Consider the following 21,834-nt stretch of genomic DNA (forward strand, 5'->3'; position numbering starts at 1 on the left):
AAAGAGAAACCAAAACATTTATTTATAGTTCTGTCATATTTCCAACATACAAATACTACCATGTAGCACACACCTGCTGTGTAATTAGAAGCCTCTCCAATTCTTTTTCCTCCTTCGTTTAAAACCCATTGCCATCTAGTCGATTCCAACTCATAGCGACCCTGTAGGACAGAACAGAACTGCCAGATAGTGTTTCCAAGGAGCGGCTGTTAGATTTGAAGTGCCGACCTCTCGGTTAGTAGCCAGGCTCTTAACCACTGTACCACCAGGGCTCCTGCTTCTCTGTTTCGTACCCTGAAATTTCAACATAATGTTTTCCACTGTTAGTCAGGTCTATGAGTCAAATAACCATGAGGGAAATGGTTCAAAATTAAGTTAAAGGCTAACATGGAATTTAGGCAGACAAAAAGGCCTGCTTCTCCAAGGACATATAGTCAAAAGTGAAGAAAACTCAGCTTGTACTTCCAGGTCCCTTCTCATAAGGAAATAGATGAGTCTAGCCAGAGCACTGACCTGGTCAATGGGTTGGGTATTCATGTCTCAAAAGCAGTCAAAGTAGTCCACTCAAACTAAACCTAGGTCAGAGCTGGGCCAATTGTGTGGAGGAGAGCTGAGAGTTAAGCCAGGAGTTTAAATACCAATACCAAATCTCAAGGAGTAAGATTCTTAAATGGGAACCTGAGCCAAGAGTCAAGATCCAAGTGATGGTGATTAGAAAGGGAGCAAGTAGAAAGGGTATGAGCTGATTGCAGCAAGTAGTCTTTGTCCCCGTACCAGTCTGTGAGTTGGTTGTTACTTTGGTATATCAGGTTTGCTTAAAAGTACAGAGACAGGTCCCCAGAAATTGAGTAGATTCAAGGTGAAAAGAATGACTGTGCCTATAAGAAAAGTGACAACAGAGAGATACCTGATGAGATTACATAAGATTTTAAACTTAGGCCAAGTTGATTGAAATATGTATGAAATTGTGTATATGTACTTGCTAATAATTGTACCCTGAAATTTCCTCACATTATAGTAGAAACAAGTGGAACATTTTAACAGCTATTCTTAATAGGCTGTATTCAGCAGCTGCTCTGTGGAAAAGTAATTTGTACCCTAAAATTTATTTGCATTATAGTAGAAACTAGTGCAACATTTGAACAGATGTTCTAAATAGACCGTATTCAGTGACTGCTCTGTGGATAAGGTACAACAAAAGGGAAAAAAAGTGAGGAAATTCTTATGAATACAGGGTCTAAATCTATAGAAGAGAAATTTCTTCCTTTTGTACCCCTTAAGGATGATGATGAAATGTTAACCCAGGCCATCTTGCTCAGAGAGCTTTCTACTTGAGAGCTAACTGGGAAATTCCCAGTTTCATCACAGTCTCTCTTCAACGTGAACAGAAAAGTTCTTAGACAATGGACATGGTTGTTCAGGGTACTAAAAAGATAATGTATGTGAAAACATCTTGTAAATTGTAAAGCACCATACAGATGCTAATAATTATGCCTTAGAATCCAGTGCCCTTCAAGGCTCTTTCAGCCCAAGCCATTTTGTCCTCTAATTCTGATATTTCTATTAATAGTACCACCTCTTTCAGTCTCTCAGACTAATTCCAACTCTTACTGATTCTTCAGGGTCTTTTGAAATGTCACCTCCTTCATGAAGTCTTTTCTGATCTCTCAGCAACCAGATATACTTTCTCTTCATTTTGTCTTCTCTTCTCCCCTATTGCACGGAATTTCAACTTTTTGTTTTTTGTTTTGTCTTGCTTTTTGGCATGCATATGTTTCTGTTATAACACCACATATGTGTTCCTGAAAAACCTCACATTCTGCAAAATCATACACTAAAAATAATGGTTGTGGGGAAAAACAGGGTTCTAAGCAGACCACTTAAAACCTACATAACTTTGTAATTGAAACCCTAACAAAGATAATAACAATCCTAATAAAAAATACTAAAACCAAAAACCAAACCCAGTGTCATTGAGTCAATTCTGACTTAGTGACCCTATAGGACAGAGTAGAACTGCCACATAGAGTTTCCAAGGAGCATCTGGTGGATTCAAACTGCTGACCCTTTGGTTAGCAGCTATGGCACTTAACCACTACGCCACCAGGGTTTCCGAAAATACTAGCACAGTTAAATCCATTGGCATTTGCACCTAGAAATAAGATTCAATCCATCATTTGCAACCTCATTCCTGGGGCTTATGTCCCCCCACCCCCAAGGTATAAGGTCTTCTAGACATTTGCTTCTCATAGACAATAGTTTGATCAAAACTGAAGATACAGCATGGGGATGTCCTTCTTCATCAATTAGTTTGTTGTTTTGTTCTGCTTTTTAGCATAGATAAATTTACACTTGCCCCTTCCTCAGATAGCTTGTTGGGTTGTTGTAGACTATGGAGTTGATTCCTAGTGACCCTATAGGACGGGGAAGAACTGCCCATAGGGTTTCCTAGGCTGTAATCTTTATGGGAGCAGAGCTTCAGGTCTTCTTCCACAGAGCAGCTGATGGGTTCGAACCACTGACCTTTGGTTAGCAGCCGAGCCATAAGTATTGCGCCACCAGGACTCCCTTCCAGATATTTTAACATAGAGGAAAGTACAGCAGCTCTTGAAGTCGCAAAACCAGCTACTGCAGGATTTTCATCATTTTTCTTAATATATTGCTAAATCTACTTTAATCATGAGGAACTTTGTCCCTGGCCTCTTCTAAATATTTCCATGCTAGAAAAATTACATATGAACCAATACGTCTTCTGTGTTGTGCTGACATCATTCTCATATTTACCAATCTCACAGAGCAAAAGTACATTAAAGAAACATGCTTTGTAGCAGAATAGACTATATTTGTTTCATCTCCCTCCTCTCCCAATGCCGGTGAGCTCTCTGAAGACAGGAGTTGTCTCTAACTCATCTCTGCAGCTCCTGCAGTGCCTGCCATGGTGCCTTATGTTTAGAAGGGGCTCAAAAGGTATTTGTTGGCTTGAACCAAATTATGTGTTCTTCTGCTGCATAATAAATATAAATCTGTACTATATAGAAGACCCTTAATGTGAGGATTGACAAAACCTAAATGTTTCTTCTGGCTCACTTTGCTGTCAGTACCTGCTCCCTTAAGATGTTAAGTACTCAATTTAGACATTTGTCACTATTACGTACTCTGTTATCTCTATACACCATGTTGAGACATATTGTTACTTGTGATGTTTCTTACAGATTAAGCCCTGACCACCTATGTAAAAATCTATGAACTTGTCTCCATTCCACTGGTCAGTCACTAACACTAAAAGAAAGGAATAGAGTTTCATAAGTCAGCTGGTCAGTTCTGTTGTATGCTGTATTGTTTGAAGTGGTAGAAATAGTATGTGTTCCTTGTTTCAGCAAGGAAATTACAATTTCGGCTACTGGAAAAGAAGAGAGCAACTATCCATGGTTAAATTCTTATTTATTTTACAGCAGTTATAATGAGAATTTATTTCCTCGTTTAAGCCTTATCTTGGGCAAAAGGCATTTAATTTTCTGTACTTGAGGCAGTTGCCAGGCATATGACCTGTACATTGGCATAGCAGTAATCTCAGTCATGAACTCAGATGTATCACTGCCATTCAATAATTATCAGGTCTTACGCATTATACAGCAGATCACTCAAGTGAAGGGGGTTAAATATCAATTCTGTCTTTCTTCAGAATGTAAAGAGGCTCCTACAGAACCCCAAAGTGACAGAGTTTGATGCTGCACGTCTCGTGATGCTTTATGCCCTACATTATGAACGACATAGCAGCAACAGCCTGCCAGGACTTGTGATGGACCTCAGGAATAAAGGTGTTACTGAGAAGTATCGAAAGGTAACCAAATGTATACAATAAGCCCACCAAACAGGTACCAACTCTGTTATCGTATTCTTAGCTCTACCAAAGAATAAATCATACTTTTTATTCACAGAATTGTATAATTCTGTCCTCTCAAGTCTTCATTTCCATAAAAGATTATTTTCTTATGAAGTGAGCCCCCTGATCCCCAAGCAATAAAAGGTTGCTTCTCTTGTTTTTATAGCTCGTGTCTGCAGTTGTGGAATATGGTGGTAAACGAGTCAGAGGAAGCGATCTGTTCAGCCCCAAAGATGCTGTGGCCATTACCAAACAGTTCCTCAAAGGACTGAAGGTAGAGATACCTCCACTATGTTCTCCTGAATGAGAAGCAGCTGGAGCCCATGAGGCTGTGAGTGAATGAATGTGATCTTCAAAGTATCTCGAGGATTGCTGCTGATTGAGTACTATATCAATTAAATGAAATCAAAGCAGAAGTTCTCTTGAAAACGATCTCTTTAAGTGCTTTCTGTATTGGACTGGCAACAGCGCTGGGCCAAAAAGCTGAGCAGGAAACAACTGGAGATATTTCCAGGAAATACCCGAGGGTAAAAAGGCAGACAGTCTGTTAGTCACAGCTATTTTACTTCACTTATTTATAATTTAAGATTCATTGGGTATTTTATCTTTGGAGGAAATTAAAGATACAGCAGATAACTGTAGATCTTTAAAAAGTACTAACCTGTTTTCTTTAAATGGTCAAAAATTAGTTTTAATCTGTTATCGTTTCCTGAAATTTTTCCATTTTCCTGAGTGTTCCTAGTCTCCTTTTCTACACGGTCTTTTCCTTTTATTTGTTGTACCTGTCATTTAACATTTTCACAAAAGGGTGAGAAATAATAAAGAAATGAGAAAGGATTTAAGCAAATCCATTTTTAAAATTCCTTTACAATAAAAACCTTAAATTGCAAAGAATTTTTACAAGATTGGGACATTTCTGGTTAATGAGAATCATTTTCAAATCTCCTAAAATTCCTATTTGAATTTATGCCATGAAATCTCTATTTAGTATATGTCTTTTTCTGATATGAACATCATTAGCTGTTACACAGCAAGTTTCTCCAAAATGACATAAGAACCATTTTCCTCTATCTTAGGGAGTAGAAAATGTGTATACACAGCATCAACCTTTCCTACATGAGACCCTGGACCATCTCATCAAAGGAAGGCTTAAGGAAAACCAGTACCCTTACCTAGGCCCCAGCACACTCAGAGACAGGTAAGGTAAAAATATATAAATAATAGAATCAAGAAACACTGAGCCAATAGGAAATTTAGAGTAATTAAGAGATTACAAGGGAGCTTATATCCTTCTCCCCTTTCCTCTATTGTTTTGGTTCTAACATTCTTTTGGTTTTAGGCATGTCAGTGTTAGATATGAATTTTCTTGCTAAGCCTAAAGCATTTTATTTCTTTTGGAATAAAGAAACAGATGGTGCAAGAGGGCCTTAAATCCTTGTATTCTGTCTTTTAGCATCAGACCAGTTTACTTATTCCATGTAAGGTTCAGTTCTATGGCACCTGGCATTTGGAGTTTCAAATGTTACAGCCAAAAATAGATTTGCTGCTTGACTGCCATCCAGAACAGGTTGTTACTATTTTTGGTGAGGACTGGACTTCGCCAAATGTAGCCAGCATACAAACTGAGAGACCTAATTAACGAATGCCATTTGTTACACAGGAGAGGAGGATGGCTTTCTTTTCAGATGGTAACTGAAGAAAGCAATTATTGGTAGTTGCCATTTTAATCCCATGGTTAGTTAGCTTTTCTTAAAACAAAACTTATCCAGAAAAACTTACTTAGGCTAACCCGAAATTTTAAATATATACAAATTCTACCTAGTTATAAATTGTATTCTTATGTTTTTTATTGGGACCACATGTTATAAAGGGCCTAATATGTAGCTGAATCCTATTGGATAGATTGGTGTGGGTAATGTTACTGTTGGTATAATTCTTCTATTATTTCAGCGAATCACAATCTAAGAGCCTCAGAATTGTGTTTTATAAATATAATGAATTTCTGAAAGGGGAAAAACATTTTGAGGTACAGAGATGAATCTTTTATATGGAAAAGCATATATATATATGTATATATATATTTTTAACTTTGTCTCTTAAAAAAAAAAAAAAAAACTCCTCCCCTAAAAAATCATCTTTTAAAATTCCATGGTTGAGAAGCAGGACATCTGGGTTTAAATTCAGAGAGTACACTCATTCAGATAAAATGTTTAAGGACCTTGGTATCAAGATTCAGAAATGTAATCTGAGTGGAAAGAATAAAAGCCAGCCCAAAGCTATTCACTTACATGAAAGGCCCTTTGAAACACAGTATAATTCTATTCTTGAGCTTTCCAATTAGTATGATAAAAGTAAAAATTATAATTTGCTTATGAAGCTTGTATAAGAATTACTGAACAAGAAATTAGCTCACAGAAACCATAGGTCATCGGAAGAGTATATTGTATGTTTATTGTACAACAGCATACCTTTCTAATTTGGATGATTCGTTTCCAAAGTTCAAAATGATGTTCTTCCAACAAAATGCATATTTATTAGTTGTCAGTGTCTGTTAGCATTTGTCACTATTACCTAAATACATGAACCTGTAGATAGACCAAGAGGCAGTCATTTGAACTAAACGGGGGTATTGTGTGATTTAAAATCTGGGAGGGCATGTGTCAGTGTTGTATTCCTTCACCATACCTATTCATTCCGTATGTGGAGCAAATAGTCCAAGAAGCTAGACTATATGAAGAAAGAACACAGCATCAGGATTGAAGAAAGACTCGTTAACAACCTGTAGTATGCAGATGACACAACCTTGCTTGCTGAAAGTGAAGAGGACTTGAAGCACTTACTGTAAGAAGATCAAAGGCTACAGCCTTCAGTATGGATTACACCTTAACATAAAGAAAACAAAATTCCTCACAACTGGACCAATAAGCAACATCATGATAAACAGAAAAAATTTTGAAGTTGTCAAGGATTTTATTTTATTTGGATCCACTGTTAGCACCCATGGAAGCAGCAGTCAAGAAATCAAATGACGTATTGCTTTGGGCAAATCTACTGCAGAAGACCTCTTTAAAGGGTTAAGAAGCAAAGATGTCACTTTGAGGACTAAGGTGCATCTGGCCCAAGCCATGGTTTTTCAGTCACCTCATATGCATGTGAAAGCTGGACAATGAATAAGGAAAACTGAAGAAGAACTGATGCATTCGAATTATGGTGTTGGCAAAGAATATTGAGTATACTGTGGACTGCCAGAAGAAAGAACAAATATGTCTTGGAAGAAGTACAGCCAGGATGCGCCTTAGAAGGAAGGATGGTGAGACTTAGTTTCATGTACTTTGGACATGTTATCAGGAGGAACCAGTCCCTGGAGAAGAACATCATGCTTGGTAAAGCAGAAAATCATTAAAAAGAGGAAGACCCTCAAAGAGATGGATTGACACAGTGGCTGCAACAATGGGCTCAAACATAAGCAACGATTATGAGAATGGCACAGGACCAGGCAGTGTTTCATTCTCTTGTACACAGGGTCTCTGTGGGTCATAACCAACTCGTTGGCACCTAAACAACAACCTAAATATATATGCAGCTAAGAGTTCAATTGCTTCATCTTTTTATACAACATGTATTTATTAAATGCATTTTAAAATGCCAAGAGCTATTGTAGATGCTGGGGATATAGAAGTGACAGGAAAGAAAAGATTCCTGCCCGTCAGGAACTTGTATGAAAAGAACAGATAGTAAACAAGTAAACAAAGAATATAATTTAATTAAGTGCTATAAAGGAAATAAATAGGGTAATAAGCTACAAAGTAACTTTGTAGGGGTGGGGAGGTCTATTTAAGATGGACAGAGTCTGTTTGAGGAGGTGGTATTTAAGCTGTGTTTTGAATGACAAGAAAGAGCCAATCACATAATGATCAGGAGTAAAAAGCATCTCAAGCAGAGGCAACAGCCAGAACAAAGGCCTTGAGGAAAGAAAGTTTGTCCCGTTCATGGAACGGAAAGAAGTTCAGTATGGTTGGAGCATAGTGAGGAGATCAAAAAAGCCAAACCTGTTGCCATTGAGTCAGTTCCAACTCATAGTGACCCTATAGGACAGAGCAGACCTGCCCCATAGAGTTGCCAGGGAGATAAGAGGATGAAAAGATAGGCTGAATCATATAGGGCCTTACAGGCCCAGGTAAAGAGTTTAACTTCTATTTCAAATGTAATAGAAGGTCATTGAAGAACTTTAAGCATGTAAATTACATGAACTGAATTATGTTTTAAAACATTACCTTATGGGAAGAATGGATTATTGAGAGCAAGAATAAAAGCAGGGAGAGAGACTGCTTAGGAGGCTGCTGTACTAGTTCAGGTAAGAAATGATGGTGATTTGGACAAGGAGGCTGGGAGAGAAGGTAGAATCAATAGATTTATTAATAAAGTAGATTAATGGGAGGAAGATAACAGAAGTCAAGAATAACTCTAAGGTATAAGGGATGAATCGAGTTCTGATGTTAAGTTGGAGATATGTCACATATAAAATTGGAAGTCACCAAGATGTTGATGATATTTAAAGCCATGGTTCCAGATGAAATCACTAGGAGGAGAGCCTAGGACCAAGCACTGGATAGAGGATGAGGAGCCAGCAGTGTGGACACTGAGGAGGAGGCAGAAAGGCAGGGAGAAAACCAGAGAGTATATGAGTTTTCTAGACGTGCTTTACCAATTACTGCAAATTGGGTGGCTGAAAACAAGAGGAATTAATTTTTTCACAGTTCTGGAGCATAGAAGTCTGAAATCATGCAGGGCCATGCTCCCTCCAAAGGCTCATGGGAAGAATCTTTCCTTGTGTCTTCTAGTTCTTGGTGGTTGCTGGCAATCCTTAGGGCTTCTTGGTTTATGACAGCATAATTCCAATCTCTGCCTCCTTCTTCACATGCCCGTTTTCCCTGTGCGTGTGTCTGTATCCAAATTTGCCTCTTAAAAGGTCACCAGTCATTGGATTAGGACGCACCTTAATCCAGTGGCCTCATCATAACTTGATTACATCTGCAAAGATTCTATTTCCAAGTAAGGTCACATTCAGAAGCTCTGGGTGGACATCAGTTTGGGGTATAGTGTTCAGCCCAGTACGACATGGCATAAAGACTAAGGAGTGAGTAGTAAGCTGTTCCTAATCTTCTGAGAGGTAAAGAAGGTGAAGACAATAAATAATTCATCAAATTTGGTAGTGTGAAGGTCTTTGGTGGGTTTACTCCCCAGGTTCAGTGAGACTGGAAGCCCAATTAGAGAGGGCTACAAACTATGAGATAAAGGGGAGACAACAAATATATATAACACTTTTTAAGAAGTATTGTGTGAAACAGGCAGAGAAATGGGACGGTGGTAACTAGAAGAGGCTTAAGGGAAAAGTTTTTCAAAGATTGGAGGTTCAAGGTGCCCATCAGCGGATGAATGGATAGATAAATTATGGTATATTCACACAATGGAATACTATGCATCGATAAAGAACAGTAAGGAATCTGTGAAACATTTTATAACATGGAGGAATCTGGAAGGCATTATGCTGGGTGAAATTAGTCAGTTGCAAAAGGACAAAAATTGTATAAAACCACTATTATAAGAACTCGAGAAATGGTTTAAACAGAGAAGAAAATATTCTTTGATTGTTATGAGAGGGGGCAGGGAGGGAGGGTGGGAGAGGGGTATTCACTAATTAGATAATAGATAAGAACTACTTTAGGTGACGGGAAAGACAACACACAATACAGAGGAGGTCAGCACAACTGGACTAAACCAAAAGCAGAGAAGTTTCCTGAATAAACTGAATGCTTCGAAGGCCAGAGTAGCAGGGACAGGAGTTTGGGGACCATGGTTTCAAGGGACATCTAAGTCAATTGGCACAATAAAATCTATTAAGAAAACATTCTGCATCCCACTTTGGAGAGTGGCATCTGGGGTCTTAAACACTAGCAAGCGGCCATTTAAGATGCATCCATTGGTCTCAGACCACCTGGATCAAAGGAGAATGAAGAACACCAAGGACACAAGGTAATTACGAGCCCAAGAGACAGAAAGGGCCGCATAAACCAGAGTCTACATCAGCCTGAGACCAGAAGAACTAGATGGTGCCTGGCTACAACCGATGACTGCCCTGACAGGGAGCACAACAGAGAACCCCTGAGGGAGCAGGAGAGCAGTGGGATGCAGACCTCAAACTCTCATAAAAAGATCAGACTTAATGGTCTGACTGAGACTAGAAGGACCCCAGTGGTCATGGCCCTCAGACCTTCTGTTGACCCAGGACAGGAACCATTTCCGAAGCCAACTCTTCAGACATGGATTGGACTGGACAATGGGTTGGAGAGGGATGCTGGTGAGGAGTGAGCTTCTTGGATCAAGTGGACACTTGAGACTATGTTGGCATCTCCTGCCTGAAGGGGAGATGAGAGGGTGGAGGGGGTTAAAAGCTGGCAAAGTAGACACGAAAACAGAGAGTGGAGGGAGGGGGTGGGCTGTCTCATTAGGGGGAGAGCAGTTGGGAGTATGTAGCAAGATGTATATAAGTTTTTGTGTGAGAGACTGACTTGATTTGTAAACTTTCACTTAAAGCACAATAAAAATAATAATAAAAAAAAAGATTGGAGGTTCTAGGGCACGTTTGTAATCTGGTAAGAATGATTCAGCAAAAGAGGAGAAATACATAATGCAGAAGACGAAGAAAAGCTGCAGAAGTGAGGATCTAGAGCAGAGCTGAGGGATTGCCTTCAATAGGAGCAATGGCACTTGTTTAATTTTAACAGGAGAAGAGACAAAGTACAGGTAGTACCCGATTTAGTGGAGGTTCTGTTCCAATGACTCCATTGTAAGTCGATTCTGACATGAATCAAATACCTCTTTTTTTTTTTTCATTTTTCATTATTACTGCCTTTTATTACAAGTATCTTTATGAATTTGATCTTTGGGGGTTGGCATAAGAATGAGAACATTAGCAAATTATGTGCTGCAGTATTGTATGTGGTACCTGTTACTAACGGGCAGGTGTTATCAGTCCCTCAGAATATGGAGTATTCAGATTACTGTGAACCACCCCAGTATGTGTATATATATAGGAAGTATGTAGTTTTGACGTAGGAACGTGGGATCTAGCCTGTCTGATTGCTTCTGTTTTCTCAGTAAAATGTAATGTCAAGCTATCAACTAAAATGGTGGGTAAAAAAAGAGAAAACATTGGGAAATCATCTTTTTGTAGGCTGGGATTCAAAATTGACTGGAGAAGTATAAGTAGAACTTCTAGGCAGGATAGAGTGCCTATTAGAGGTCTGTGGTCATTAATTTAAAATACGGCCAGTGAGCCTAGCTGTGCGATTTTCTCCAGCAAATTTGCGCCCTGGGGTCAGTATGAGTTGGAACCAACTGGACAGCACCTAACAACAACCACTCTTCATAGGGTAGTATGCAAAGCTTTCTAAGACATATTGGACAGAAAAGCAAGATGCTACAACACCCATTTTTGTTTTTAAAAAAATCTCTATATAAGAATAAATGTGATTATATACGTGTGTATATATAAATATGTACATGCTTAAGAAGAAGCATTGATTCTAGTTATCTTTATGATAATTAAGTCTCATCATGATAGAGCTTCTTGGTTTTGTTGTTTTAATATTACAAATGGTAAGTGTTCAGTAGACGTTTGTCAGATTTCTTTTGTAAGCATCTATAGCAGCCGATATGCCAAGCTTTACAGTTGTAAAATTTAAATCAGAGAATAAATTTGGTTGATGCTACCAGAAAATTTAGATTTTTGCCATTTGTCAGAAACCCGACAGTATTTTGGCTCTGCATCAACGTAGCCCCATTATCAGCCGTAACCACTGTCTTGGTTCTGGATCATCAGATTGAGAAGAAGCACTGGTTTTAGTTACCTTCATGATAATTTAAGTCTCATCATGATAGAATAGAACTTCTTGGTTTTGTTATTGTTTTAGTATTAGAAAGCATCAAAGGAGATGTGACAAGAACACAGCCTTGCAAAACCAGGAACATTTGTAGATATTGTTTAGCCCTTAACTATTAAATTAATGGCTAACCTGTTTTACTGTGTAGCTATGTCTACAACTCTTCTGCAGATAGAATTTCTACATATTCAATTAGGTTGATTTTTTTCCTCTCACTCCAGAGTTGCTTCTTGTCCCTGATAAAACCAAGCAATTTATACATTTGCTGAGAAAGTGGAACTTATGTGGTCATGCGTTCCGGAAACAGTCAATTCAAAAAAGCAGTACTTTTTACTTTTACATACGTTTAGTTGCAATAGCTTATTTTTGTTTCTATGAAAGTAGCAGTTCTTTCTCATTGGGCTCCCCCTTCCCCCCCACAGTGGACGCTTATAAGATCTTTACCACCCGTAAGTGTATTTAAAAAATTTGAATTTTAGCCATAAGTGTAGTGCTCCATGAAATTAATAAAATGTTGCCTTTTAAAGGTTTAAGTTTTTCTGCTTAAATTATCCATGTATAGAAATAATGAGTTCCAGAAATACTGTATGTGAACATTTTTTGCCCATTTTTCTAACAAAATAAGATGTAAATGAGTTGGGTTCTCAGTGTGTCCTTGTATATCTATATACAGTGTGAACTGGCTGCTGTTTTCTAATGTTTGCCATCTGCATTAATTAATGCTTTGGGTTGCTATGGTGAGTTACAGAGCACAGGAAGATGTGCACAAAGAAGTGAACTTATTTATTCTACTTAGCTTCGACCATCATATAAAAAAAAATTGCTCTATATCTTAACATTGGCCTCATCAGAACATCTACTTTTAAAGTCTTTGGGGAAAGGAATGAGAAGGAAAAACATCAGGGGTCTTTTTGAAAAAATTTTTTCAAAGATTTTGTTACTGCTTAAGCTGACTTGAACAAGTAGTAGGAGGCTTAGGAAAACATTTATTAATGTTTTCATAGCTGAATGTGACATAGTCATCTTTGCAAAGTATACAACTGAGCCAAGCTCTGAGAGCCTATCCTTGTATCTTAGGTTTTATCCTTTCATTTGTATAAGCTACACTCACAATTTACCATCCATGACATTTTCTTTCCTCTCCAGTAATACAGAAATATCCTGGTACTCTGAAATGATCAGACTGAGGGACAGCATTCTCTGGCTATGCTAGAAGTCCACTTGGATTTATTCCATCCCAATTCTCAGCTTTCTTTACCACAAAAGACAGATATACCGTAGAGGCAAATGATGGTCAGAGGCCAGCTATGGAGAAGCAAGATCATTCTCCAGGGTGGTCCTCATTAATCTGCTTAAAACCTGTTGCTGTCAATTCGATTCTGACTCACAGTGACCCTGAAGGACAGAGTAGAGCTGCTCCATAGGGTTTCAAAGGAGTGGCTGGTGGATTTGAACTGCTGGCCTTTTGGTTAGCAGCTGAGCTCTTAATCACATTAGTCTGCTTTGTGGCTTTTTAAATTAGCTTATCAGATCAGGAGTTCAAAACAAAGGTGTTACTGTCTGGTCCTCTCATCAATCACCAAGAATGTTACTGTACCACTGCAAGGGAGAAGCTCCCTCCTTTCTCCTTGAAATAATCTGTGCAATCAGTGGGTATTTACTGAAGATAAGCTGTATTACGGGCGTCAGGGTAGAGTTGTCCCTCACCATAGTACTACACATGGAATCTTACTATAAAAATTACTAATTTTCTAAGAATTTAGAATCTTTCAGCCTTGAGAATTTTATTGTTTCTGAATACTTTAACTGCCTCTGCCCCTCTGCCAGTCTTCCATCCAAGCTGACCCAGAGAAAGTTACAAACAGAGAGTAAACTTGGTAGAGTTCCATGTCTCCTCCTGGCATGTTCTTAAAACGTTGGACTTTTTTCCCACTGAATTAGGAACCAAAAACAATTTAGAGCCAAAACCTGAAAGCTATCATAACCCAGTGCCATCGAGTCGATTCCGACTCATAGCGACCCTATAGGACAGAGTAGAACTGCCCCGTAGAGTTTCCAAGGAGCGCCTGGTGGATTTGAACTGCTGACTCTTTGGTTCACAGCTGTAGCATTTAACCACTATGCCACCAGGGTTTCATGGACTCCTCCTTTTCTCTCATCCTCCACATTCAGTCATTTGCCAAATATTGAAGAGTCTACATCTTTGTGTCTTCTATATCCAGTGCCTCCTCTCCTCCCCTTCTGATGTTCCTTTAGTTTCGTTCTTCATCATGTCTTCCCAGAAGTGTTACAGCAGCCATTCATTCCCTGGCTTTTCCCAGCAGCACCCTCCAAATCGTTCTCACACAGCTAGATGCCAAAATCATCCTCAAAGCAGCAAATTGGATCATGTTATTTGCCTGTTAAAAACCTTCATGTGATTCCCCATGGCCTGTGAGATACAAGGCCTTCCGTGAGATGGCTCCTGCTTACTCTCTTCCCTCTCTTTCTCTATGTCCCCAATTCACATGCTTCACTCCAGCCATAATAAATTACTTGTAATTACCAGAATTGAGCAGTTGCTAACCTTTGTGTCTCCTGTCACCTGAATGTTTTTCTCTCTCCTATTCTTTCCTTCACTTTCCCCCATCCACTTGGAGAATACTAACTCATTCTTTCAAAACTCATTCATGTGACATCTTTTCTGTAATGCTGTTCCTTCTCTATCTTCTCCTTCAGTAGAATGTTCCAGTGCTTTCCAACCTTTTTCATGTCTTTGGCTCACATAGAACATGATAATGTACACACACTGGAGGAAATAGAAGAGGCTGTCCATGGATGACTGGCCCAAGGGATCAGGCTGCCTAAGCCCAGTCTACCATAGATTGCATTTAATCCATTTGGGGGGCTCCAGTGGAAAAACTCTATAAAATACTGTTCCCTCCTTTAGGCACCCACTATATCTAATACAGACTTTGATGGCAAAATCTATAACATTTTAGCACGTGTATTTAATTATATACCTCTATGCCCTTATTATTATTTTTTTTATGCCCTTATTAGGACACAACCTTTTTTTTTTTTTCTTAATTTATTTATTGTGCTTTAAGTGAAAGCTTACAAATCTGGTCAGTCTCTCATACTTGCTGTGTACTCCTAGCTGCTCTCTCCCTAATGTGAAGGCACACTCCTCCTCTCTTCCCTGTAGTCCCCGTGTCCATTCAGCCAGCTCCTGTCCACCTCTGCCTTCTCATCTTGCCTCCAGACAGAAGTTGCTCACATAGTCTCATGAGGACACAAACCTTTTGATAGTTTGTGGGGGACAAATCTTATTCATCTTTGTGACCACACAGCTTACCAAAGTATTTAACACATACCAACCAAATATCTTGTTAAGTGTTTAATGTGTGAGTGATCAGTGAGTAAATGAACATTCCAATCATGCCATTTTTCAGGTCAGTTTTAAGAATATTTTTGTAATTACTGAAGATATTTCTAAAGAGAGAAAAGGAATATGGAAAAGGTCTTCAGAAGCAAAAAATCTTACATATTTGGAATTTTGACTCTGCTTCAGAATGGTCCACTATGCTCAGTCACATCAACCTTCTTTCTATTCTTTAAACACCAAGTTTATTCTTACCCTAAAGCCTTCACGTGGTCACCTGTTCCCTCTTCCTGGAGTGTTCTTTCCCTTCATCATTGCATGGCTGGCTTCTTCTTGTCATTCATGTATCAACTAAAATATCATTGCCTTCCTTGGAAATTCTTTCTCAGTCTTACTGTCAGAAGTAGCAACCCTTGGCACTTTCTCCCACATCACCTCATTTTAATTCTCGGTATATCATTTATCACTACTGAATTTTTAAATTATTTTTAAAAATCTTTATTTATTTACACGTTTATTGTCTGTCTACCTCCCCACCCCAGCAGATTGTAAACTTCATGAGTGTGGGGACTTCATCTCATCCATCAGTATCTTCCCTACTACCTAGAAAAAAGCCTGGCCCTATTAGATATCTATAAAACAGAAACCAAACCCCTTGCCTTAGAGTCGGTTCTGACTTATAGCGGCTCTGTAAGTCAAAAGAAAACTGCCTCATAGGGTTTCCAAGGAGCACCTAGTGGATTCGAACTGCTGACCTTTTGGTTAGCAGCTTAACTCTTAACCACTACACCACCAGGGTTTCCATTAGGTACTTAATAAATATTTTTTGAATGAATAAATGTGTGATTTCATTTTAGCATCCCTAAATTTTATTTTTACTACACAAAGAGAACAGCATTTCCTCTAAATGACAGAAGAGCTGTGCAGAAAGTACATTTGACCCAACAGCAACATCAACCCACAAGAGCTTATATTAAAATATTAATAATATAGAACATTCTAGAACCAATTCCCAATGTAATGGCGAATGAGCAACAGTAGTTCAGTAAGAAAAAAAATGGCAGTTTTTATGATAGCTCCATAAAACGATTTGATGGTTTCTAATTTTTTTTAATGTTCTGGTTTGATCAGGTGTGAGATTACTTCCAGTGCTCAGATGCTGATAAAAAAACTGTCTTGCCCTGCCTCCCAATACATACATACTCTTTTCTTTTATCTAGCAGTTAGGCAATAGATTACATTTATGACTGAATAGGAAAAAAAAATCATCTCTCTGTAGAATTAGGAAACCTAAGTAATTTACAAGATCATCACTGACAGTCAGTTTTTTCCTCTTGTAAATACTTTTAAGTATCTACTGTGTGCCTGGCACCATGCTTTGTACTGAAAAGACCCCTTCCTTCCAGGAGCTTTTAGTCTAGGGAAAAAGTTAGGTGTTTTTGTTTTGTTTTGCTTTTTGTTTTTATTGTTGTCTAACTATAATACGGTATAATAAGTACCCAGTGTATGTATGCATAAAAAGCTCTGAAAAAAAAAGATAATAGCAATTAATTCAGCGAGGAAGAGTCTGAAATTTCTTAGAGAAAGTAACATTTGAATTTATGCTTGAAAGATAAGTTAAACCAAAAAACAAAAGGAAGTATTGCAGGGAAAGGGAACAAGACGTTAGCTTTTACCGAAGGAAATGGGAGACCTTGCAGGGTTTTGAGCAGAAGAGTGAGAAGATCTGACTTATATTTTAGCAGGATCATTCTGGCTACTGTGATTAGTGTAGGGAGAAAAGGTAGAAGGAGGCTAAGAAGCTATAAGAGAAATTGAGGTAGAAATTGATGTGTCTTGGCAGAGTGGTATCCATGGAGGTGGTGGGAAGTTAACTGATTCTGGCTATATTTTGAAGGTGGAGATGTAGGGTTTCTTGATGGATTGGATTTAGAGTATAATAAAAGGAGGAGTTAAAGATGACTTAAAAGTTTTTGTCCCCCAGATAAGTAAAGCATTACTGAAAAAGAAGAAGAAAGTGGGATGCCTCACTCTACCTGATTTTAGAACATATTATACAGCCACAGTAGTCAAAACAGCCTGGTATTGGTACAACAACAGGCACATAGACCAATGGAACAAAATTGAGAACCCAGATATAAATCCATCCATATATAAGCAGCTGATATTTGACAAAGGCCCAGTGTCAGTTAATTGGGGAAAAGATAGTCTTTTTAACAAATGATGCTGGCATAACTGGATATCCATATGCAAAAAAATGAAAAGGACCCATACCTCACGCCATGCACAAAAACTAACTCCAAGTGGATCAAAGACCTAAACATAAAGACTAAAACAATAAAGATCATGGAAGAAAAAATAGGGACAACATTAGGAGCCCTAATACAAGGCATAAACTGAATACAAAACATTACTAAAAATGACAAAGAGAAACCAGATAACTGGGAGCTCCTAAAAATCAAACACCTATGCTCATCTAAAGACTTCATCAAAACAGTAAAAAGACCACCTACAGATTGGGAAAAAAATTTCAGCTATGACACCTCTGACCAGCGCCTGATCTCTAAAATCTATATGATTCTGTTAAAACTCAGCCACAAAAAGACAAACAACCCAATCAAAAAGTGGGCAAAGGATATGAACACGCACTTCACTAAAGAAGATATTCAGGCGGCTAACAGACACGTGAGAAAATGCTCTCGATCATTAGCCATTAGAGAAATACAAATTAAAACTACGATGAGATTCCATCTCACTCCAAGGCTGGCATTAATCCAAAAAGCACAAAATAATAAATGTTGGAGGGGCTGCGGAGAGATTAGAACTCCTATACACTGCTGGTGGGAATGTAAAATGGTACAACCACTTTGGAAATCTATCTGGCGTTTTCTTAAAAAGTTAGAAATAGAACTACCATACAACCCAGAAATCCCACTCCTCAGAATATACCCTAGAGAAATAAGAGCCTTTACACGAATAGATATATGCACACCCATGTTTATTGCAGCACTGTTTCCGATAGCAAAAAGCTGGAAGCAACCAAGGTGTCCATCAATAGATGAATGGTTAAATAAATTATGGTACATTCACACAATGAAATACTACGCATCGATAAAGAACAGTGACGAATCGGTGAAACATTTCGTAACATGGAGGAACCTGGAAGGCATTATGCTGAGTGAACTTAGTCAGATGCAAAAGGACAAATACTGTATAAGCCCACTATTTTAAGTTCTTGAGAAGTAGTATAAACTGAGAAGAACACATTCTTTTGTGGTTATGAGAGGGGGGAGGGAAAGGGTTATTTACTGATTAGTTAGTAGATAAGAACTACTTGAGGTGAAGGGAAGGACAATACTCAATGCAGGGAAGGTCAGCTCAACTGGACTGGACCAAAAGCAAAGAAGTTTCTGGGATAAACTGAATGATTCGAAGGTGAGCGGAGCAAGGGCGAGGGTTTGGGGACTATGGCTTAAGGGGACTTCTAAGTCAATTGGCATAATAAACTCTATTATGAAACCATTCTGCATCCCACTTTGAAGTGTGGCGTCTGGGGTCTTAAATGCTAACAAGCGGCCATCTAAGATGCATCAATTGGTCTCAACCCATCTGGATCAAAGGAAAATGAAGCACACCAAGGTCACACGATAACTATGAGCCCGAGACAGAAAGGACCACATGAACTAGAGACTTACATCATCCTGAGACCAGAAGAACTAGATGGTGCCCAGCCACAACTGATGACTGCCCTGACAGGGAGCACAACAGAGAACCCCTGAGGGAGCAGGAGATCAGTGGGTTGCAGACCCCAAATTCTCATAAAAAGACCAGACTTAATGGTCTGACTAAGACTAGAAGAATCCTGGTGGTCATGGTCCCCAAACCTTCTGTTGGCCCAGGACAGGAACCATTCCTGAAGACTACTCATCAGACATGGAAGGGACTGGATGGACATTGGGCTGGAGAGAGATGCTGATGAAGGGTGAGCTACTTGTATCAGGTGGACACTTAAGACTGTGCTGGCATCTCCTGTCTGGAGGGGAGATGGGAGGGTAGAGGGGGTTAGAAACTGGCAAAACGGTCACAAAAGGAGAGACTGGAAGAAGGGAGTGGGCTGATTCATTAGGGGGAGAGTAAATGGGAGTATGTAGTAAGGTGTATAGAAGCTTATATGTGGGGGCCTTAGGACTAGGTGGTGTGGAAAAAAAAAAAGTCTGTAGTTCAGAGACAGGAACCTCTTTATGGTATTTGTTAACTTGGAGAAAATTTTCTGTTTGGTTATTCAAGGAGAGCTGATCAGTTACCCAGCTATTTGGGATAGGGTGGAGAAGACATCTTTCCCGCCCCCCCCCTTTTTTTAATTGTGCTTTAAGTAAAAGTTTACAATTGAAATTAGTTTCTCATACAAAAATTTATACACACATTGTTATGTGACCCTAGTTGCTCTCCCTATATTGTGACAGCACACTCCTTGACACTGACTTGATTTGTAAACTTTAGAAAAAAAAATTTTTTTTTTTTCACTTAAAGCACAATAAAAATTATTTAAAAAAAAAAAAAGTTTTTGTCCCAAGCAACTGAAAGGATGGAGTGGCTATCAGCTAAGATTGGGGGAGAAAACGAGGAATTTGGACATACTGAATTGAAAAGCCTATTAAATATCCAAGTAGGAAAGTCAAGTAAACAGGTAGATATACAAGTCTGGAGTTTGGGAGAGAGGTCTGTGCTGGACGTAGAGATTTGGGAGTTATCAGCAGATAGATGTATTTAAACCCACAAAAGTGAGTGAGATCATCCATCAAGGGCAGTGCTATCCAATAGAACTTTCTACAATGATGAAAATGGCTGTGCTATCCAAAAGGTAGCCACTAGCCACACATGGCTGTTGAGCACTTGAAATGTGGCTAGTGCTACTGAGGAACTGAATTTTTTGTTTCATTTAATTTTAATTAAATAGCACATGGCTAGTGGCCAGAATGCCCCTGAGAAGCAAGGATGGCAAGACTTCATCTCACGTACTTTGGACATGTTATCAGGAGAGACCAGTCACTGGAGAAGGACATCATACTTGATAAAGTAGAGGGTCAAAAAAAAGAGGAAGACCTCCACCAATATGGACCGACCCAGTGCCTGCCACAGTGGGCTCAAACATAGCAACAATTGTGAGAATGACGCAGGACTGGCAGTGTTTCGTTCTGTTGTATATAGAGTCACTGTGAGCTGGAGCTGACTCCACTGCACCTAACAACAACAGCGGCCACTCTTTTAGACCAAGCAGATCTAGTAAGTGCAGATTGAGAAGAAAGAGGAGCAGTGACTGGGCACTCCAACGTTAAGAGGTCAGGAATATGAGGAAGGACCATTACAGGACGTTGGAAAGTAGCAACTAGTGAAATAAGAAGAAAATAAAGAATGTGATGTCTTGGAAACCAAGTGAAGAAAGTATATCAAGGAAGTAAGTGAAAAACTTAGTGAAATGCTGCCGATAGGTCAAGTAAGACAAGGACTGAAAAAATGGCCATTTGGATTTAGCCATGAGACCTTGATGAGCAGTTATTTAGTGTAATGGTAGGGGCCAAAACATGACTGACATGAGTTTAAGACAAAATGACCGTAGGATAATTATTTAACCTTTCTGAGTTTCTGCTTCCTCAGCTGTGATTTTTGCCTTGTAAAATTGTAAGCAAGGTGACTGGCAAATAGTAGATACTCAGTAAATGATTGCTACTGGCACATAGTCCTTTGGGAGAACAGCAAATAGAATGAGTGATCATTTAGTCATTTGTTGTACAAATATTTATTGAGTTCCCACGATGTGCTAGGTGCTTTTCTAGAATGAGAGAATCAACAGTGAGCAGCCAAAACAAAAATCCCTAACCTCATGAAGCTTACTTTCCAGTGATAGGGCTAGAGAAGAGCGTATAAAAAGAGAACGAGATTAGAAAGATAGACTAAGACCTGGTAGAGAAAGACACTAACTACCATGCATTAACTAAGCATTGCTCCTACTACCTTTATCTTTTGGCAGAGAAAGGGCATGATCAGATCTATGTTTGGGAAGATAAAGATGGCTGGCAAATGGAGTTTAAATTGGAATAGTACAAATTGAATATAATTGCAATAAATAGTCCAGGTAAATGATAACTGTGGCAGGACTCTGGCAATCAGGCAGGGGAAACTGAGTAAGAGGTTGGAGTCAAGATAGTCCAGAGATAAAGCTGACACAAATCAATGATCAACTGAATAAGAACAGGGTGAGAAGGTAGGAAACTGAAGAAAAGGCAGAATAAAACATTACCCAAAGTTTCTGACTTGGGTATTGGGTAGGTAGTACCACCTATGGTAGGCAAAATAGCGGCCCCTCCAAAGATGTCCATGGCCTAATTCCCAGAACCTATAAACATGTTTTTTATAAACATGTTACCGTACGTGGCAAAAGGGACTTTGCAGATGTGGTTGAATGTATGGACCTTGAGGTGGGGAGATTATTCTAGATTATCCAAGTAAGCCAAATCTAATCACCCAAATCCATAAAATTGGAGAACCTGTTAGTGTCTGCATTTACCTTGGACAAGTTGTGCAGACTTCACTAATACTGGGTATTGCCTTTCCCATTAAAAATAACAAGTGTCTACTATCTGGAA

General features: G+C 38.9%; 1 protein-coding gene across 10 annotated transcripts in view; it reads left to right on the forward strand.

The window, feature by feature from the left end:
• The window catches only part of VPS45 (vacuolar protein sorting 45 homolog), a 93,774-nt gene that overhangs the window by 21,630 nt on the left and 50,310 nt on the right, over positions 1 to 21,834 (forward strand). For 7 of the 10 annotated variants that reach the window (XR_002785593.2, XR_002785596.2, XR_010321531.1 and 4 more), the window contains 3 exons: positions 3,683 to 3,841; positions 4,050 to 4,157; positions 4,960 to 5,081. Coding sequence is in view for 4 of the 10 variants with exons in the window: in XM_003409504.4 (XP_003409552.1) it covers positions 3,683 to 3,841; positions 4,050 to 4,157; positions 4,960 to 5,081 (389 nt within the window). In the remaining 6 variants the exon portion in view is untranslated. Of the gene's footprint in view, positions 1 to 3,682; positions 3,842 to 4,049; positions 4,215 to 4,959; positions 5,082 to 6,589; positions 9,541 to 21,834 lie in introns of those variants that run through there. The other 3 variants (XM_064282516.1, XM_064282515.1, XM_023547391.2) reach the window with 3 other exon arrangements.

This window comes from Loxodonta africana, chromosome 3, assembly GCF_030014295.1.
Source record: "Loxodonta africana isolate mLoxAfr1 chromosome 3, mLoxAfr1.hap2, whole genome shotgun sequence".
Taxonomy (NCBI): Eukaryota; Metazoa; Chordata; class Mammalia; order Proboscidea; family Elephantidae; genus Loxodonta; species Loxodonta africana.